This window comes from Mauremys reevesii, linkage group 1 (genome assembly GCF_016161935.1).
Source record: "Mauremys reevesii isolate NIE-2019 linkage group 1, ASM1616193v1, whole genome shotgun sequence".
Taxonomy (NCBI): domain Eukaryota; kingdom Metazoa; phylum Chordata; order Testudines; family Geoemydidae; genus Mauremys; species Mauremys reevesii.
Genome location: NC_052623.1, coordinates 329,249,304 through 329,266,520, shown reverse-complemented (window position 1 = coordinate 329,266,520; position 17,217 = coordinate 329,249,304). Strand labels below are relative to the sequence as shown.

Sequence of the window (17,217 nt, the reverse complement as noted above, 5' to 3'; positions counted from 1 at the left end):
TAAACCACCCCCAACAAGTAGCAGTAGCTATGTTGGTGGAAGAGGATGTCCCACCCTGCCAAAAGGACAAACACTGGAAATGTTTTATGAAAGAATTGTTTTGGCTATTTAGAAACTTGGTGGCTTATATTAAAAGAGCAGGAGAAAGATACAAGTACATGTTTTGTTGATGACAGGAGATTGTTTTTTAATTTTAAAAAACAATGTCACAGTTCAGGGCAACTGCATCTCTATATCCCCCTTCTTGCTCCAGCAAGATTACCCACTTTTAGGCTCCTGACTTATCAGACATCACCTCTCTTGGGCAGAAATAAACCTCTCTCCCTCCTGACTGGGGTCTTTCCAGGCTACGCTGGTTCCTGCCCACACTGAGTTGCTTAGCAAGCCAGATGGGCTAGACGGCCTGCATCTGCACTTTACTTTCTCCTCAGAGGCTATAAACAGCATAATTGCCCAGAGTTACAAAGTACCATGCAGCCCTTTCTAAGGAAGCATATTTATTCTGAAGGTGAAAATGTTAGAGAGAAAAACACATATTAAAAACAATGAAAGAACCTACATGCATGCTAATAAGCTTACTAGAGATCACAGTCAACTCTAACAAGGGCTCTGGCAGGTGATAAGGCCTTCAAGCCCCACCAAAATGTTTTTCTGTGGTTACAACAAGCACAGCCGTGAATCTGAGGTTGTTTACGCTACAGCCTATGTTGGCATAACTTTTGTTGCTCAGGAGTCTGAATAAACCACCCCCCAAGCAAGGTTAAGTTACACCGACATAAGCACTTGTGTGCACAGCATTTCTGGAGGTGGTTTTATTATGCTGACGGGAGAGCTCTCTCCCGTTGGCATAGTGTGTCTTCACCACATATATTTTGGTGGCGCAGCTCTGCTTCAGCATGCCCTTCAGACATGCCCTGAGTCTCTTCTTTATGCAGCTTGGGTTCCTGATCTTCAGATAATCAGCAGACAGTGGGTTTCACCTCAGGTCATGGTTTCAGAAGGTTAGGTCCAGAGGTGTGTGAATTTGTATTCTCTCTAGCATTTCCTAGGAAATCCACTTAATTTCATTTGTCCCAAAAGTTCCTTCTTGTCTGGCACATTGTTTAAAATAGTGATAGAATCATAGGACTGGAAGGGACCTCGAGAGGTCTTCTAGTCCAGTCCTCTGCACTCAAGGGAGGACTAAGTACTGGATAGGCATTGAAGTTCCGGGGGGCCTGTCAGGGGTGGGGTGTGGATAGGGGTCAGGGCAGTCAAGGGACAGGGAGCATGGGGGGTTGAATAGGGGGTGGGAGGGTGGTTGGGACAGGTGGTCCCAGGAGGGGGCGGTCAGGGGGCAAGGAGCGGGGGGGGGGTTGGATGGGTCAGGGATTCTGAGGGGGGCAGTCTGGGGGTGGGAAGTGGGAGTGGGTGGATAGGGGGTGGGGGCCAGGCTGTTTGGGGAGGCACAGCCTTCCCTACCTGGCCCTCTATACAGTTTCGTAACCCTGATGTGGCCTTCAGGACAAAAAGTTTGCCTGCCCCTGATCTAGAGCATCCATGACAGGTGATTAGAGATTTTGTATGAGCAGGTTAGGCAATGATGGAGATTCCACAACCTCCCTAGGCAATTTTATTCCTGTTCTTAACCACCCTGAAGTTAAGAAGCTTTTTCCTAATGTTCAACCTAAACTGCCCATGATGCAATTAAGCACATTGGTTCTTGTTCTATCCTCTGATGTTAAAGAGAGAGAATTTTCTCCCACCTCCTTGTAACAACCTTTTATGTACTTGAAAACTAATATCATTCCCACCCCCCCGTCATCTTTTTTCAATCTTCCCTCATAGGTCATGTTTTCTAGACCTTTAATCACTTTTTTTGTTACTCTTCTTTTCAAGCTATTTGGCAGTGCCCCTGATCAGCTATGGCTGGTGGGTGCTGAGCATCCACTGTTCTCCCCGCACCCCTCCATGTGTGTTCCGGCCGTGGAGCATGCAAGGAGTTGGCACCTATGTCACTGGTGTAGTTTACTCACAAGACTGGACCTCAGTGAGAAAAATATCCAATGGTTATAGCTGTCTGCTATGTCCTGCACAATATCTGTGAAGCAAAGGGAGAAAAGCGTCTGCCGGAGTGGAGGGCAGGAGCTGAGTAGCTATCTGCTGAATTTGAGCAGCCAGATACAAAGGATATTAGAGGAGCTCAACGTGGAGCTACATGGCTCAGGGAGGCTTTGAAAGACCATTTTAACAGTGAGATAGAATAGTATATGGTGCTGTAATGTGCTCTTTTGTGGCTGGTAGGAATCATGTGATGATTCCTGTACATGTTGCAGTTTTACATTGTCAATGCAACTATTAATTTTGTTTGTGAATGATCCTTTGAGCTGTGCCACATTGTGCAATAAAGGATAACTGATTGCTTTCAGAACTGCTGAGCACTTGCCAGCATATGTTGTGAACTAATAATGATGAATTGTGTTCCAAATAATAGAATTTTATTCCCTAACAAAATCAGTGTTTTTTTTTTAAACCCAACCCATGCAATTGTAAAACAAATACACCACCACCTCCTTTTCCTTGCTGTTTACAGCAGGGGCTTGTGACTCAAACTCCTTGCAGGTAGCCATGGTACTGTTGTGGATGCTGAGAATGGCATGCAGCTCTTTGTAAAAGTGGCATATCTGGGATTCAGCATTGGATCGATTGCCTTTCTTGTATGCCTTTAGCAGCTCTTTGGCTTTCATGTGATGCTGCTGATGGTTCCTGCTGTAGCCCTTCTTCTGCATCACCATAGCAATCTGCTCGTAGATGTCAACGTTTCTGCCACTGGATTGGATCTGTGCTTGCAGAGCCTCTTCTCTCCACATGCCCAGGCAATCCAATATCTCCTGTCTGTTATAGGCAGGAGTGTGTCTGGAATGTGTAGCTAGCATGGTCAGCTGAGCTGTTGCACTTAACAATGGAGAGCTGCTAGATGTGCTCGCCAAGCCAGGCAATCAGGAAAACGAATTTCAAAAATTAATTGAACTTTCAAGGGAAGGGGACACTTCTGTATGACTCCTGGGCAGTGGTGTTCACAGTGGTAACCAAAGCGGTTGGTGTGGGGCAATGTCAAGCTGCTGGAGGACGGGGTCGACATAAGTAATGCAGTGTCTGCAGTCACCCTTTATTGACCTAAGTACATTGACAGTGGCTCAACGCTGCTCAGGGAAGTGGTGTAACGATGTTGGCATAACGGAGTATTTACAGCAGTGGAAGATCAATTTGAGACATATGCACAACTAGATAGGTGGATGCAAGGCAGTTTACATCGAACTATGTAGTGTGGACCAGGCCCTAGAAAGCTTTTAAAGGCCACCGTTCTAAATGATGTCAGAATAGGGTCTCAGGATACATTTCTGGTTATATACATATTCTAACAAAAACAGTCAAGAAAAAATGCAAGTTCAATAATGTTAAAAAAATAAATTGTATGTACTTACTGATTTTTTTTCCTAAAATGTTTCTGTTCAATTAGATTCACATAGATATCCCTCGTATGAATCCTGAATCTTTAAGACTTCAGCCCAAAGTAACAGAGGTAAGAATTGTTGTCAAGTAATTTTAGCTGTTTAGATAATTAATTTCTTAGTACCCCAGACGCTATATTTTTTTATTAGTAATTACATTATACATATGATTGCCATCTTGGCTTGAGAACAATGCTTGAAAAGCAAATAATCAATATAGAGACGAGATATAATTGCAACCTGAGAATAATGTTGAAAAAATGAGAACACCAGTGAAAGGTCAAAGGGAGGAATGGTGTCATCTGGACTGAGCCCCAATGTGTTTGAGTTTTTCCATTTGCTTTTTTGATAAACAATTTTTGTTGATCATCTGTGGTCACTTTATCAAATGCCATTCTTTTCCATGACCCATGTATCCCATGCTGCCCAACATTACTCTAAATCACTTTGTCTGATAGCATAGTCTGTGATGGCAAATTATTACTTTTTTTCCTGGCTTATTTTTTATATTCCATTCTCTTGTATTATTGGTTGTTCCTCCTCCTAGGTTAGTTTTGGTTTTGGTTTGTTTTAGTTATTAATGTCTCTGGTTTCCCCCCCAGTAATTTAAAGCTGTTCTGTCTGTAATACTTAAATACTACATACATACATAGTGTTGTACTTTTAAAAAAAAAGTACTTACAAATATTTAATTAGAAATGTAAAATAGATTCCTACATATCTGGTCTAAATACTTTGTTTTTTCTTCACTGTTAAACTCTTTTCAGTTGCTGTTTGTAGGTTATAAATTTTATCATGGAATACAAGTGTTCCTTTGAACTCCTTAAAATCTTTACAGTGGACATCTTTGGCCTAAATATAAGTGTTGTTCTTGAAAACAGACTAAAAACATGGGATCTTTTTATTCAACGGGTCTGCTCCCTGTGTATATTGAAAAAAAGTATCAATTTCCTTGAGTGGAAAAAAATGCCTTTTTTCTTTTTATTTCAGTTAGCACTGCAAAGCTAACACTGAGTGAGCTGAATTCTGTTCTTGCACAGCAACTGTTGTGAATGAATAATCTGAAGACAGGGGGGTTACACAGATTGTAATTGAGGGCTTAATTTCATCTGGAGGACCTCTGTTACTAATGGTGATATGTGAGGAAAGGAATCCAGTTTGTCTTTGAGTCCAAGTTGGATTAGCAGGCCTGACAGTTAAAAAACAAGTAACCAAACTCAATAAACTCTTCTCAACCCCATCCCGTGCTCTTCCCCAAAATGCATCACACCTCCCAAAATTTAAAATTCCAAATATTTTTTTACTTGTAAACTGAGCACATTTGATATGGAATGCCTACAATGCCAATTTAGTCACGTTTCAAAGTAGAAGCATTCTTTACTGTGATGTCACTCACATTTTGGGGAAAAAAGTTTTAAGGCAAAATATTACATGTGAACACCTGCAACGTCACCATGCCCACTTGTTCCTATAATTTCTGGTGCACCAAGACTTGAATAAAGCGACAGAGTCCTGTGGCACCTTATAGATTAACAGATGTATTGGAGCATAAGCTTTCGTGGGTGAATACTCACTTCGTGAGATGCATGTGGTGGAAATTTTCAGAGGCAGGTATAAATATGCAGGCAAGAATCCATCTAGAGATAACGAGGTTAGTTCAATCACGGAGGATGAGGCCCTCTTCTAGCAGTTAGGTGTGAACACCAAGGGAGGAGAAACTGCTTGGCTAGCCATTCACAGTCTTTGTTTAATCCTGAGCTAATGTTGTCAAATTTGCAAATGAACTGAAGTTCAGCATTTTTTCTTCGAAGTCTGGTCCTGAAGTTTTTTTGCTACAGGATGGCTACCTTTAAATCTGCTCATGTGTGTCCAGGGAGGTTGAAGTGTTCTCTTACAGGTTTTTGTATATTGCCATTCCTAATTTCTGACTTGTGTCCATTTATCCTTTTATGTGGGAATTGTCCAGTTTGGCTGATGTACATAGCAGAGGGGCATTGCTGGCATATGATGGCATATATTACATTGGTGGACGTGCAGGTGAATGAACCGGTGATGATGTGGCTGATCTGGTTAGGTCCTGTGATGGTGTCGCTGGTGTAGATATCTGGGCAGAGTTGGCATCGAGGTTTGTTGCATGGATTGGTTCCTGAGTTAGTTACTATGGTGTGGTGTGCAGTTACTGGTGAGAATATGCTTCAGGTTGGTGGGTTGTCTGTGGGCAAGGACTGGCCTGCCACCCAAGGCCTGTGAAAGCGAGGGATTGTTGTCCAGGATGGGTTGTAGATCACTATTGATGCGTTGGAGAGGTTTTAGGTGAGGACTGTAGGTGGTGGCCAGTGGAGTTCTGTTGGCTTCTTTCTTGGGCTTGTCTTGTAGCAGGAGGCTTCTGGGTACACGTCTGGCTCTGTTGATCTGTTTCCTTATTTCCTCGTGCGGGTACTGTAGTTTTGAGAATGCGAGGTGAAGATCTTGTAGGTGTTGGTCTCTGTCTGAGGGGTTGGAGCAAATGCGGTTATACCTCAGCGCTTGGCTGTAGACAATGGATATTGTGTTGTGTTTGGGATGGAAGCTGGAGGCATGAAGGTAGGCATAGCGATTGGTGGGTTTTCGGTATAGGGTGGTGTTAACTTGACCATCACTTATTTGTACCGTGGTGTCTAGGAAGTGGACCTCCCGTGTAGATTGGTCCAGGCTGAGGTTGATGGTGGGGTGGAAGCTGTTGAAATCATAGTGGAATTCTTCCAGAGTCTCCTTCCCGTGGGTCCAGATGATGATGTCATCAATGTAGCATAGGTAGAGTGGACGAGAGCTGAGGAAGCATTGTTCCAGGTCAGCCATAAAAATGTTGGCATATTGTGGGGCCATGTGGGTGCCCATGGCGGTGCCACTGGTCTGGATGTATATATTGTCATCAAATTTGAAATAATTGTGCGTGAGGATAAAGTCACAGAGCTCAGCAACCAGTTATTCTGTGGCATCATCAGGGATACTGTTCCTGACAGCTTGTATTTCATCAGTGTGTGGGATGTTTATGTAGAGAGCCTCCACATCCATGGTGGCTAGGATGGTGTTTTCTGGAAGATCACCAAAGCATTGTAGTTTTCTCAGGAAGTCAGTGGTGTCACGGAGATAGCTGGGAGTGCTGATGGCGTAGGGTCTGAGTAGAGAGTCCACATATCCGGACAGTCCTTCAGTGAGAGTGCCAATTCCAGAGATGATGGGGCGTCCAGGATTGACTGTGACTACTAACTCACTTGCAGATCTTGTTTTTATTCCACTTAAAGTAATTTTTATAGCAGGTATATCTGTCACCGTATCTGGAATGGGTCACAACTGAGAGAGCCAAACTCAGGGCAGACTGTCAGAAAATAGGGCAGACACCACCCCAAACTGGTGGTATATTCTGTCATTTGATTTCACCAAGCCAGCAGTAAAGGTTCACTGCTGGACCACTATACTAGTTTTACCACAGAGTACAGACGGTATCCTTTGGCATTCCAGCCACTTATTACCACCCAGGCAAAGTGGACTTTATAATGAAAGTTATTAATACTAAATTCACCACACATTAGGTTCTTCCAGGCCCAGGTGGCACGTCACTTACCTAGGTCAATAGATACTTTGGATCACACACCAAAAATAATGCTGTACCCCAGGGATTGGCAACCTTTCAGAAGTGGTGTGCCGAATCTTCATTTATTCACTCTAATTTAAGGTTTTGCATGCCAGTAATATATTTTAACATTTTTAGAAGGCCTTTTTCTATAAGTCTATAATATATAACTAAACTATTGTTGTATGTAAAGTAAATAAGGTTTTTAAAATGTTTAAGAAGCTTCATTTAAAATTAAATTAAAATGCAGATCTTATCAGTTTAGTGTGATCCTTGCGCTTGCTTTTCCTTGCTGAGTTTTCCAATGTCTGGCACGTATTTGGATACTTGAAGCTGCACACAGGCTTCTGAGTGATAGGTTGTTAACCGGCTCCGAGAGGGACAGATTTCATGTGTGCAAATACTTGTTTACACAGGTATCTGGATCCAAATGCTGAAAGCATTGCAAACTCAATTATCTTCAAACAGTTAAATTTCACTGGCAGGGACATCCAGCAGGTCAGAATAGAGGCCCCATGATCTCTCTCAGTAGGTTCAAGTGCACTCTGCAGAACTCCAAACTTTGATGCTCACAATTCTGAGCTTTTTAACTGAATGAGCTACATTTTGAAATCTTCAACACCCATCCACTGAAATACAGACAAATCCAAGTCACTTTCATTGCACTTTTCAGATTTAATTAGAGAAGAAAGCATTGGCCAAATCACTGGAAGTCTTGAAATCTGTCAGAAAATTCTGATTCCTATTCTTGCATGTACATTCCAATCTCATCGTCACTGATAGTGCAGTGTGTTGATAGCTCTTTTATTTGCTGGAAGTAGTGAAAGTAGCAGTTTTTTCTCGAGATATTCGAGTTTTACAACAAATGCCTTCCAGGCTTCATAAAGATCCAGAACTGTTTGCCCTGCACCCTGGAGACAGAGGTTGAGTTCGTTTAGGTGAGCAGTGATATCAGTTAGAAACATGAGCTTACACAGCCATTTGTCATCATCCAGATCAGGGTAGTTTTGTTCTTTTTCTGACAAAAAGGCCTTCATTACATCAAAACAGTTTACAAAGCACACCAAAACCTTGCCACGACTTAGCCACTGAATGTTGCTGTGAAGTGGAATGTCGTTATAAGCACTGTCCATCTCGTGTAGAAGTGCTTGAAACTGTCTGAGAGTCAAAGCAGATCGAGCAACAAGGAAATTCACAATTCGCACCACTGTATTCATCACATTATTAAGCTCTGAATTAGAAATTTTAGCGCACAGATTTTCTTAATGGTTGATACAGTGAAATTTGACTGTCAGGCGGACAATTTGATCTTCAAGTAATTTTATAAATCCCTTGTGTTGTCCGACCATGGCAGGAACACCATCTGTTGTCTCACACAATATTTTTTCTGATGTCAACTCCTCATTCTTCAAAATGGCTTACAAAACTTTCCACTATATCTTCCCCCTTTGTTGTTCCATCCAGGGGTGTTAGGGAACAAAGTTCCTCTTGGATTTCATTGGAAGCACAATATCTTTCAACAACTGCCAAACGTGGAATGTCATTTATATCCACGCTCTCATCAACTGCAACGTTAAACACTGCTGTGTCTTTTAATGCAGTTGTCTGCTTTTCGTTAATGTTTTCTGCCATTTTGCTTGTCTCTCTCAACTGTTCTGGCAGAGACAGGCGGTTCTTTTCTTCTAGATAAAGATGTGATCCTATCTGGCAAATCATTGAACAAAACCTCCGAACTGCTGAAAAAAACATTTTTATATTTCCCATCTGTAAACCGCTTTCCATTTTTTGCAATGCACTGTGCAATCTTGTATCTTCCTTCTGTGGCTTGTTTTTTACTTACACTTAAGCATTTAAAAACAGTGCTTTGCTTCTCATATCCTGCTACTGCCTTTTTGATCAATTCAATCTTGTCTGCTTTGTCAAGAAAGGTTTTCTTGTGCTTCCTTTGAAAATGTCATCGAACATTTGATGTGCAATAAACAACACTTTCACAACAGAAAGCACAAACAGCACAGTCCCTCTTTTGAATAAATCCAAATGTCTGTCCAAAAAGATGTCTGTTCATTTCAGCCTAACTTGTTTTCTTAGGAGCTGACATTTCGTCAAATGTACCCCTCAACTTACAGTGGAGAAAAGAAAATCGTGACAGACGGCACGGACGTCAAACGCAGTGTGCTGTTTCACGTGGTGTGATAGTGATGTAAGCAGCAAATCAGGACTTGATTGTTCCAGCTCCATTGTACTGGGATATTTTAAAGGTGGAGGTGTTGAGCTGCGCCCCTTCTTGCCCCTGTCTGCACCCCTCACTGCCCCAGGCTGGGGCCAGTGGGCCTCGGCTGGGGGAGGCTGCAGAGCCCCGGGGAGGCGGCTGGGACCCCAAGCTGGCAGCAAAGCCTCCCCCAGACCAGTGGCCAGTGTGAGTGCCACTGAAAATCAGCTTGTGTACTGCCTTCGGCATGCGTGCCATAGGTTGCCTACCCCTGCTGTACCCAATCCTTAGTTAGCTAGCTTACTAAGAAAAGAGATGAGCTCTTTCAGAGGTTAAAGTACATTACAGATGAATTAGAGTTTATAAATCCAAAATGCTAGCAGGGATGTTATATCTGCTTGTTTCTATAAGTCTCTCTAGTTTCCCAGAATGGTTCTGAGGACCTCAGTCCTTCGTTTAAAATTTCCTTTGTCAGAGTTCCACAGTCCAGAGATGTGGTAGGAAAGAGGTGGCCAGGGGCCTTTTGTTCCCACCTTTTGTATCTTGGCCCCCCTTTCCTGGAAAAATCAGCTGTGTCTTGGGGTTAGGTGCTGGGGCACACAGTTCCAATGCCCTACATGTTCGTCCACCAGCCCCTCATACAAATTGCACATTTTAGCTTGCACTTTTGCCTATATGGTGTCATCTGAGGTGTGTTTTGGGGTTGACGTAGAGACATACTTATTTACAGCTCCTCTGTTATTTCTAAAGATCTAACCTGTGGGCGTTTCTCAGATCACAATGTGTTTGAGTCACAAACATACAGCAAAATTTGAGAACTCCATGCACAGTGTCAATACATCCATTGTAATGAGATAATATACAGCAGATCGTAACCTTTTCAAGGATACCTCACAAGGCATTCTTTGTACAAGTTTATCACAATTTTGTTAAAGTTGTGACCACATTAGTGTAGATGGTCATCTTCCCTTTTATACAGCATCACCATATCAATTTTGGTTTTCTGTAGATTTTCCCTTATTCTTTTGTAAAATGTTGTTCAGATTTAAAAAAAATTTGCTCTGTGTATTACACAAAAGCGTATGTTAAAAAACATAATTAAGATTACAAAGTTAAGTGCTCAAAATAAGTAAATGCTAGAATTATGGTTACCCACCATAATTGATTTGATTTGGCTCCCTTGTACATATGTATTATACAATCTTTATTTTTTTCTGTTTGGACCCCTGCCTCATTCGCTTCACAGGATGGACCTGCTTTGGAGATGAATGAGGGCTGTGTAGTGAAGGAGGCCATTGTCCATTGCACCACTGCCTCTTTTGTTGGTAGAAATTGGCAGGTTTGTAGTGAAATGAGGTAGAACATTGTAAGAAGAGAAGGAAGTTTCTGTTGTGTTAATACAACTGTTCTCATGGCTAAGACGGTTGAATGCTGCGTTGGAGAAATAGATTCTATTCCTGCTTCTGTCAGTATTCCCTTTTGATGCTAACTTGGTCTTTTAAATCAGACTTCACAGATGGTCCCTAATTGTGTTTTCCTCATTTCTGGGGTGCTTGACTCGAGACCTTGGGATCTGATTTGCAGCAGCACTGAACACTCATAATTGGAAGTAAAGTCAATGTGAGCTGTATTTTTAAACATATGAAGTTTTGTAGAATGTTAAGTATTCTGAAAAATGACGTCCTAGGAATCTCGAAGTGGGCATGCAAAATTAGTGGATGCATTTTTTTTTTTAAATGTGGGAAAAAGCATGTTATTTCCCTAGCCTCTTTCTTGGAAATGGCTGAAATTGGGGGTGGTGGAAATCCAGCCTAAGGCAGATAGTTGATGTGTTAAATTTCAGTTAAAATGATTAAACTTTGGCAAATGTTGCAACTGAAAAAGGGACTTGTAATGGGAGGAGTTGGGCAAACTTAATAGGTGGTGCTACCAGCTCCACCTATAATAAAGTTGGCAATAGGACACATTTTTGTGAGTTTTTGAGTTTATTCATCTCATAATTCATTTTTCCACCTTTGGGCTTATTTTGATAGCAAATTGGCTACAGTTCAAAAAATCCCCTCCTTGCTGCACCAGTCAAATGTCGTGTCTCCGTGGAGGTGGGTGTCTGAATGGCAGGTACATGGCTAATCTCTGGAGTCCTAAGGAATGGAGTGGAAAGCACGCTCACCTGTACTGGTGCCTTTTACTCTCCATTTATTCCTTCCTTTCCCATCCTAGAGCACATGCAGAGGTCTTGCCTGGGAAATGGGAGAGCTTTCTTGAACACTTCCTGCCACCCATTGGCTTTACATGCCAATTACATGCCCCAACCCCCACCTGTATTTAAGGCACTGCCCCACCTTCCCTACCTTCTCGTTGAGATATTATTCCCAGTATGCTATGGTTTTCGTTAGATCCTTTGGTTTTGGGTACTGGGAAGGAAATTGGCAGGGGGACCAATTCATCCTCCTATTTTTACGATTCTCCTATGTGTTTTGATCAGCAGTTTACCAGCTCTGCTTTAGTTTAGGGTAACCAGACATCCCAGGGTAGAGGAGCAGTCCCAGTTCTATATCCTGTTTTATTTAACTCACTACTTGTTTCAGTGAAGAGAAGAAGGAACGAGGAGAAGAGTAAAATAAAACAGATACCATAGGTTAAAGACAGAGGATATGTCCAAAGGAATGGAGCAAGAATTTAGATAACACTTACCACAAGGATGAAGGAAAAGGAATTAAAAAAAAAAAAAGCTCAAAGAAAGGATTCTTGGGAAAAGATGGAGACAGATTAAAAATACACAAAAGGTTGTGCAATAGGCAATGGGATATAGAAAGGTAAATATTAAACATTTGAACTATCCCTATATTATATCTGTAGTACCGTTTCCAGAGACAGGAATGGAAAAGAGCAAATTTATCTGAGATTAAATATTGAAAATATTTTTATTGTAAATGATTTTACCGGAATTTTTTTATGTAACCTCCTACAGTTTTGTAACACTTAGATCATTTTATTTCAGAAAAGAAACTGTGGTATGAAAAATTATCTAATCTTTTACCCTGCCAGTCCAGGATTGCTCCTTGTAATTTAATGTGCCTGTGAGTTAGGCCCTGATCCAGTGAAACACTGAAGTAGGTGTGCCACTGCAAGCATGTAAAAGTGGTCTCACTGAAGTCAGTGGAACTATACCATGTGCTGGATCCGAACCTTAGTGTTTTGAATGTGTTTTCGTCTATCTTAGTGTTGAACGATTGCAGGGTCACATGTGCAAAAAATAGTCATGGTTTCAATATAAACATAGAATTACCTTAAATGTTAGTGTAGCCATTAGAGTCAAATACAGCAGTTCAAGATCTGTTTAGCTACAAGGTTTTGATTTGAGAAAACTATGATTTGGAGGGGGAAAGAAAAACTCCTTAACACAATTCAAATTAAACCAATTCAAATTAAAATGTTTTATGCACAAGTCACCTCCTGTCTAGCAAGTCACCTACTGTTCAGTGATTTGAGGACAAGATAAAGATGAATGTAAATTAATATAATTCTAATGAGGTGGATGAACTGTTGATACACTCCTATTTTCTAACAAATGTAATACTTGAAGTGGAAATTACAAACTGAACAGGAAATCATTTCATGTTATAAAAGTGCACTACCATATTAATACTGTCATGTAAATCTAAAAAGAGCAAATGCTGTGGCATCTTACACTATTTTTCCAGTTTTAGAATTTGTGGTATTACGTTGGTACATAATTGACTTGGTACGTACTGTGTTGTAGCTAGTTTGTAGTCCAGTGTCTTGACTTTTAGTTCTTAATTTTTGTGGTGGTGGTGGTTATTATTATTATTATGATTATTATTATAATTATTATTATTTTTTGGCAGGTTATACAGTTCAAATGAGGAATTGTTTTGAATAATTGACTCTCTCCTCATATTTTAATAGTGTGAGCTTTTAACAAATTTTAACTGCATTGGCATATATTTTCTACTATGATTCAAAGATAACAATTGTATGATTCAATAACACTTAATTTGTAAAGCATCTTACCATGCCAACTGTGTTTCAAAACTCAGGATTAAATACTTAGTCTGCTTTGAAACAGGACTAGATCAAAGTGCATTAACCAACTGTTAATGCGCGTCAGCAAGGTCCACATGAAAAGCTAATTCGCTGCAGGGTAGTGAGAGGTAGATTCACATGCCAGCTTGCTGCAAATTAAATGTTTCTGTGGACAAGCCCTTGGATGTAATTTTGTATAGGTTCTTATACCTCTATCATCGTAATACGAGTACCTTCCAATAGTGCATTAAATGATGTAACTGAAGTCTGTCATGCATGGGTCCATCTTTCTCTTTCCAACAGGATTGGATTGTGTGCTATGTAGTGTGTTATATTGGTACTGTTTTTTAATGTACATGCTGTATTAGAGAGGTCAAAGAAGTGTGCCTTGCACTTGGAGTGCAAGGTATTGAAGTCTGTGATGATCCTTATTTCCGGTGGGAATGTGTTCACAATCTTGGACTAGCCCCAAGAAGGCTCTGCCTCCTGCACAGCTCAGCTTTATCTTTGTGAGAGTGTTGAAGACAGCATTAAAGCTGAGGAGACTGAGGAAGGGGATAGGGAAAAAAGTAGCAGAAAAAAATAGTCACTAATTTAAATGTATGAGAGCCGTTTCAGTACTGTATCCAACAATGAACAAGTACTGAAATCAGTTGAGGATATTGTTGCATAAAAAAATGATAATAGAGAGCCGAAAACTATTCTCTCAAGCATTTTTATGAAAAAAGGAAGGTCTGTGATGGACCAAGAATAAGTGTTTGTGTCAAGGGAAGGTTTAAAAAGAAATCTATTAAGGTCAAAAGTAAATTGTTACAAAGATTTGTTGAACATAAGAATGGCCATTCTGGGTCAGACCAAAGGTCCATCAAGTCCAGTTCTTGTCCTCTGACAGTGGCCAATGGCAGGTGCTTCAAAGGGAATGAAAAGACCAGTTATCATCAAATGATCCATGCCCTGTCACCCAATCCCAGCTTCTGGCAAACAGAGGCTAGGGACACCATTCCTGCCCGTTCTGGCTAATAGCTAATCTTCCATGAATCTATATAGCTCCCTTCTGAACCCCGTTATATTATTGGCCTTCACAACACCCTCTGGCAAGCAGTTCCAGAGGTTGACAGTGCATTGTGTGAAAAAATACTTGCTTGTGTTTGTTTTAAACCTGCTACCTATTAATTTCATTTGGTGGCCCTTGTTCTTGTATTGTGAGACGGAGTAAATAACACTTCCTTATTTATATATTTCTCTATACCACTCATGATTTTATAGACCTCGATCATATCCCCCCTTAGTCGCCTCTTTTCCAAGCTGAAAAGTCCTAGTCTTATTAATCTCTCCTCATATGGAGATTTTTTTTGCCCTTTTCTGAACCTTTTTCAATTCCAGTATATCTTTTTTGAGATGTGGAAATACCATGGATTTATATAGAGGCAATATGATATTTTCTATCCCTTTCTTGATGATTCCCAACGTTCTGTTCGCTTTTTTGACTGCCACTGCACATTGAGTGCAGATTTCAGAGAACTATCCACAATGACTCCAAGATCTCTTGAATGGTAACAGCTAATTTAGACCCCATCATTTTGTATGTATAGTTAGGATTATGTTTTCCAATGTGCATTACTGAAATTTAATGTTAATAAATTCAATCTGCCATTTTGTTGCCCAGTCACCCAGTTTTGTGAGATCCTTTTGTAGCTCTTCGCAGTCTGCTTGGGACTTAACTATCTTGAGTAGTTTTGTATCATCTGCAAATTTTGCCACCTCACTGTTTAACCCTTTTTCCGGATCATTTATGAATATGTTGAATAGGACTGGGCCCTATTGACTCAAAGCTAAAGATTTTGGAATAATTTTATGTAATGGAGACAATCAAACTACAGTATACAATATTACTATTTTACGGAATGATTAAAATATTACGCTCATTATTTCTCCTAAAGGAATCAAGGTGAATTTAACTATTCATTGTTGCAGTTCACACATAGATTCAGTTTTTTAACCAAGAATTACAAAAGCCCAAATCGTATATTTTACCGTGTGTGTGTGTGTATTTTATATAGGGAAAAACGTTAAAGGGACACCGTAACTTGATTAGTCTAAAAATTTAACTTTCATTGGGGAAAGTAAATTATATGCAGTATCCTGTCAGAGATGCGTGCTATACCGTGTGTGTGTTTCTTTTTAAATTATTAATTAAGCCTCTGTTTTAAAACAATTTTTAAATGTGAATTTGAGATAGAATTAAGATATTTTTATCTACTTCAGCAAAATATATTGTATGGCCCTACTCTTAGCCAAGCTAAATTGGATAGGAGCTCAGGTAACTTTTTTTCTTTTTTTTCTTTTTTGGCAGTATTTGGTACTGCAAAGGAAATAAAATATTCCAAAAAGACTTTGAAAGTAACACTTCAAATAGTAAAGAAATGAGACATACTTATACTCCATGGATGGGCTCCATTCTCCAGTGGATTACCCTTTTAGTTATAAAGTCAGAGGGAAGTGGACGTCTCTAAGAGCTAGGAATAGTTTAATCTTCAGTGTACTTTGTTGTGTCTAAGGTAAAAGATGACTCTCTCTACTACAGTATTTGGTGATCTGTGATGCCTGGCATATTATTGATTTACTTTTCTAGATTTCTATTTTTTCCTGAAGGGCAAAAAGTGTATACATACAAATTTACATAAGATTGTAACAATATAACTGTTCTGCTACCATAGGTTTCTGATTTAGAATAATACAGCTAGAGGCATGAGTGTTAAATGGATATTAATAATTAATCTAGATACGACATTTTACTGTTTAGTTTTTCCAACAGATTAATTATTTAATCTGTACAGTATGCATGAAAGAACAGACTGTAACATTTCGTTTTTAAAAGTGGAGGGGTTTGAGGTATAAAAAGGCAATCCATAATTTTTGTTGCATTCTTATTATCTTTGTGCGGCCAAGGAGTTTTCATGTGAATTTATATAATGAAAATGTTGACAGACTCAACTTCAGCACTAGTGGCTCCTGCCAGAATAAAACATTTTAATAATTATTGTTTAGTAGAAATTACCATAAAGAGGAGCGATATCTTGTAGGTTAAAATGAATACAACTTTTAATTCACTTTTGCCAACTAAAGCATGAAAATCATGTAAGTCAACGGAACTTTAATAGGTACTGCTAACCAGTAAGGATTCATTGTTAAAAGCAATTTCAGATTCTTTTGGGTATGTCTACACTATCCGCCTGATCGGCAGGCAGCGATCGATCCAGCAAGGGTCGATTTATCATGTCTACTCTAGAGCACTCCCCTGAGTGCTACGTTATTCATGTAGCTGAAGTTGTATAACTTAGATTGATTCTCTCGCCCCCCCCCCCCTTAGTGTAGACCAGGCCGTTGTATGTTCACTAAACACAGGCAGAATTATTTTGGGCTTTTTTTATTGATGGTCCTTTGGCAGGTAACATCATTGCTTAAACAGACAGCACACTCTTAAGTACGAGTTAATGTACTGTAACTGCGTTTGTTTTTTTCTTCAGTGTACTCATAGGTGTGTTGATCCCAGATAATGAGAGAGACCAGGTAGATGAGTTAATATCTTTTATTGGACAAACTTCTAGTGGTGAAAGTTACAAGTTTCCAAGCTTCACAGAGCTCTTTTTCAGGTCTGTGGAAGGTAATCATTGTGTCTCAGCTAAATATAAATTGGGATTAAGCATAAGTGGTACACACATGGTGTAGGAGACCACTTAAAATGAAGTGGGCAACTGAGGGTTAATAGGAAGTGTGTGTGGGGGGGTGTTGTAATGAGCCATAAAAACAATGTCTCTGAGTCCATGGTTTTTAGTGTCTAGCAGAGTTATGAATTT

At 40.1% G+C, this 17,217-nt stretch overlaps 1 protein-coding gene across 8 annotated transcripts in view; it reads left to right on the top strand.

The window, feature by feature from the left end:
• TBC1D22A (TBC1 domain family member 22A) overlaps window positions 1-17,217 on the top strand; it is a 421,974-nt gene that overhangs the window by 85,854 nt on the left and 318,903 nt on the right. For all 8 annotated transcript variants that reach the window (XM_039515243.1, XM_039515232.1, XM_039515281.1 and 5 more), the window contains exon 7: window positions 3,500-3,562. In XM_039515243.1, coding sequence (XP_039371177.1) covers window positions 3,500-3,562 — 63 coding nt within the window. The remainder of the gene's footprint in view (window positions 1-3,499; window positions 3,563-17,217) is intronic.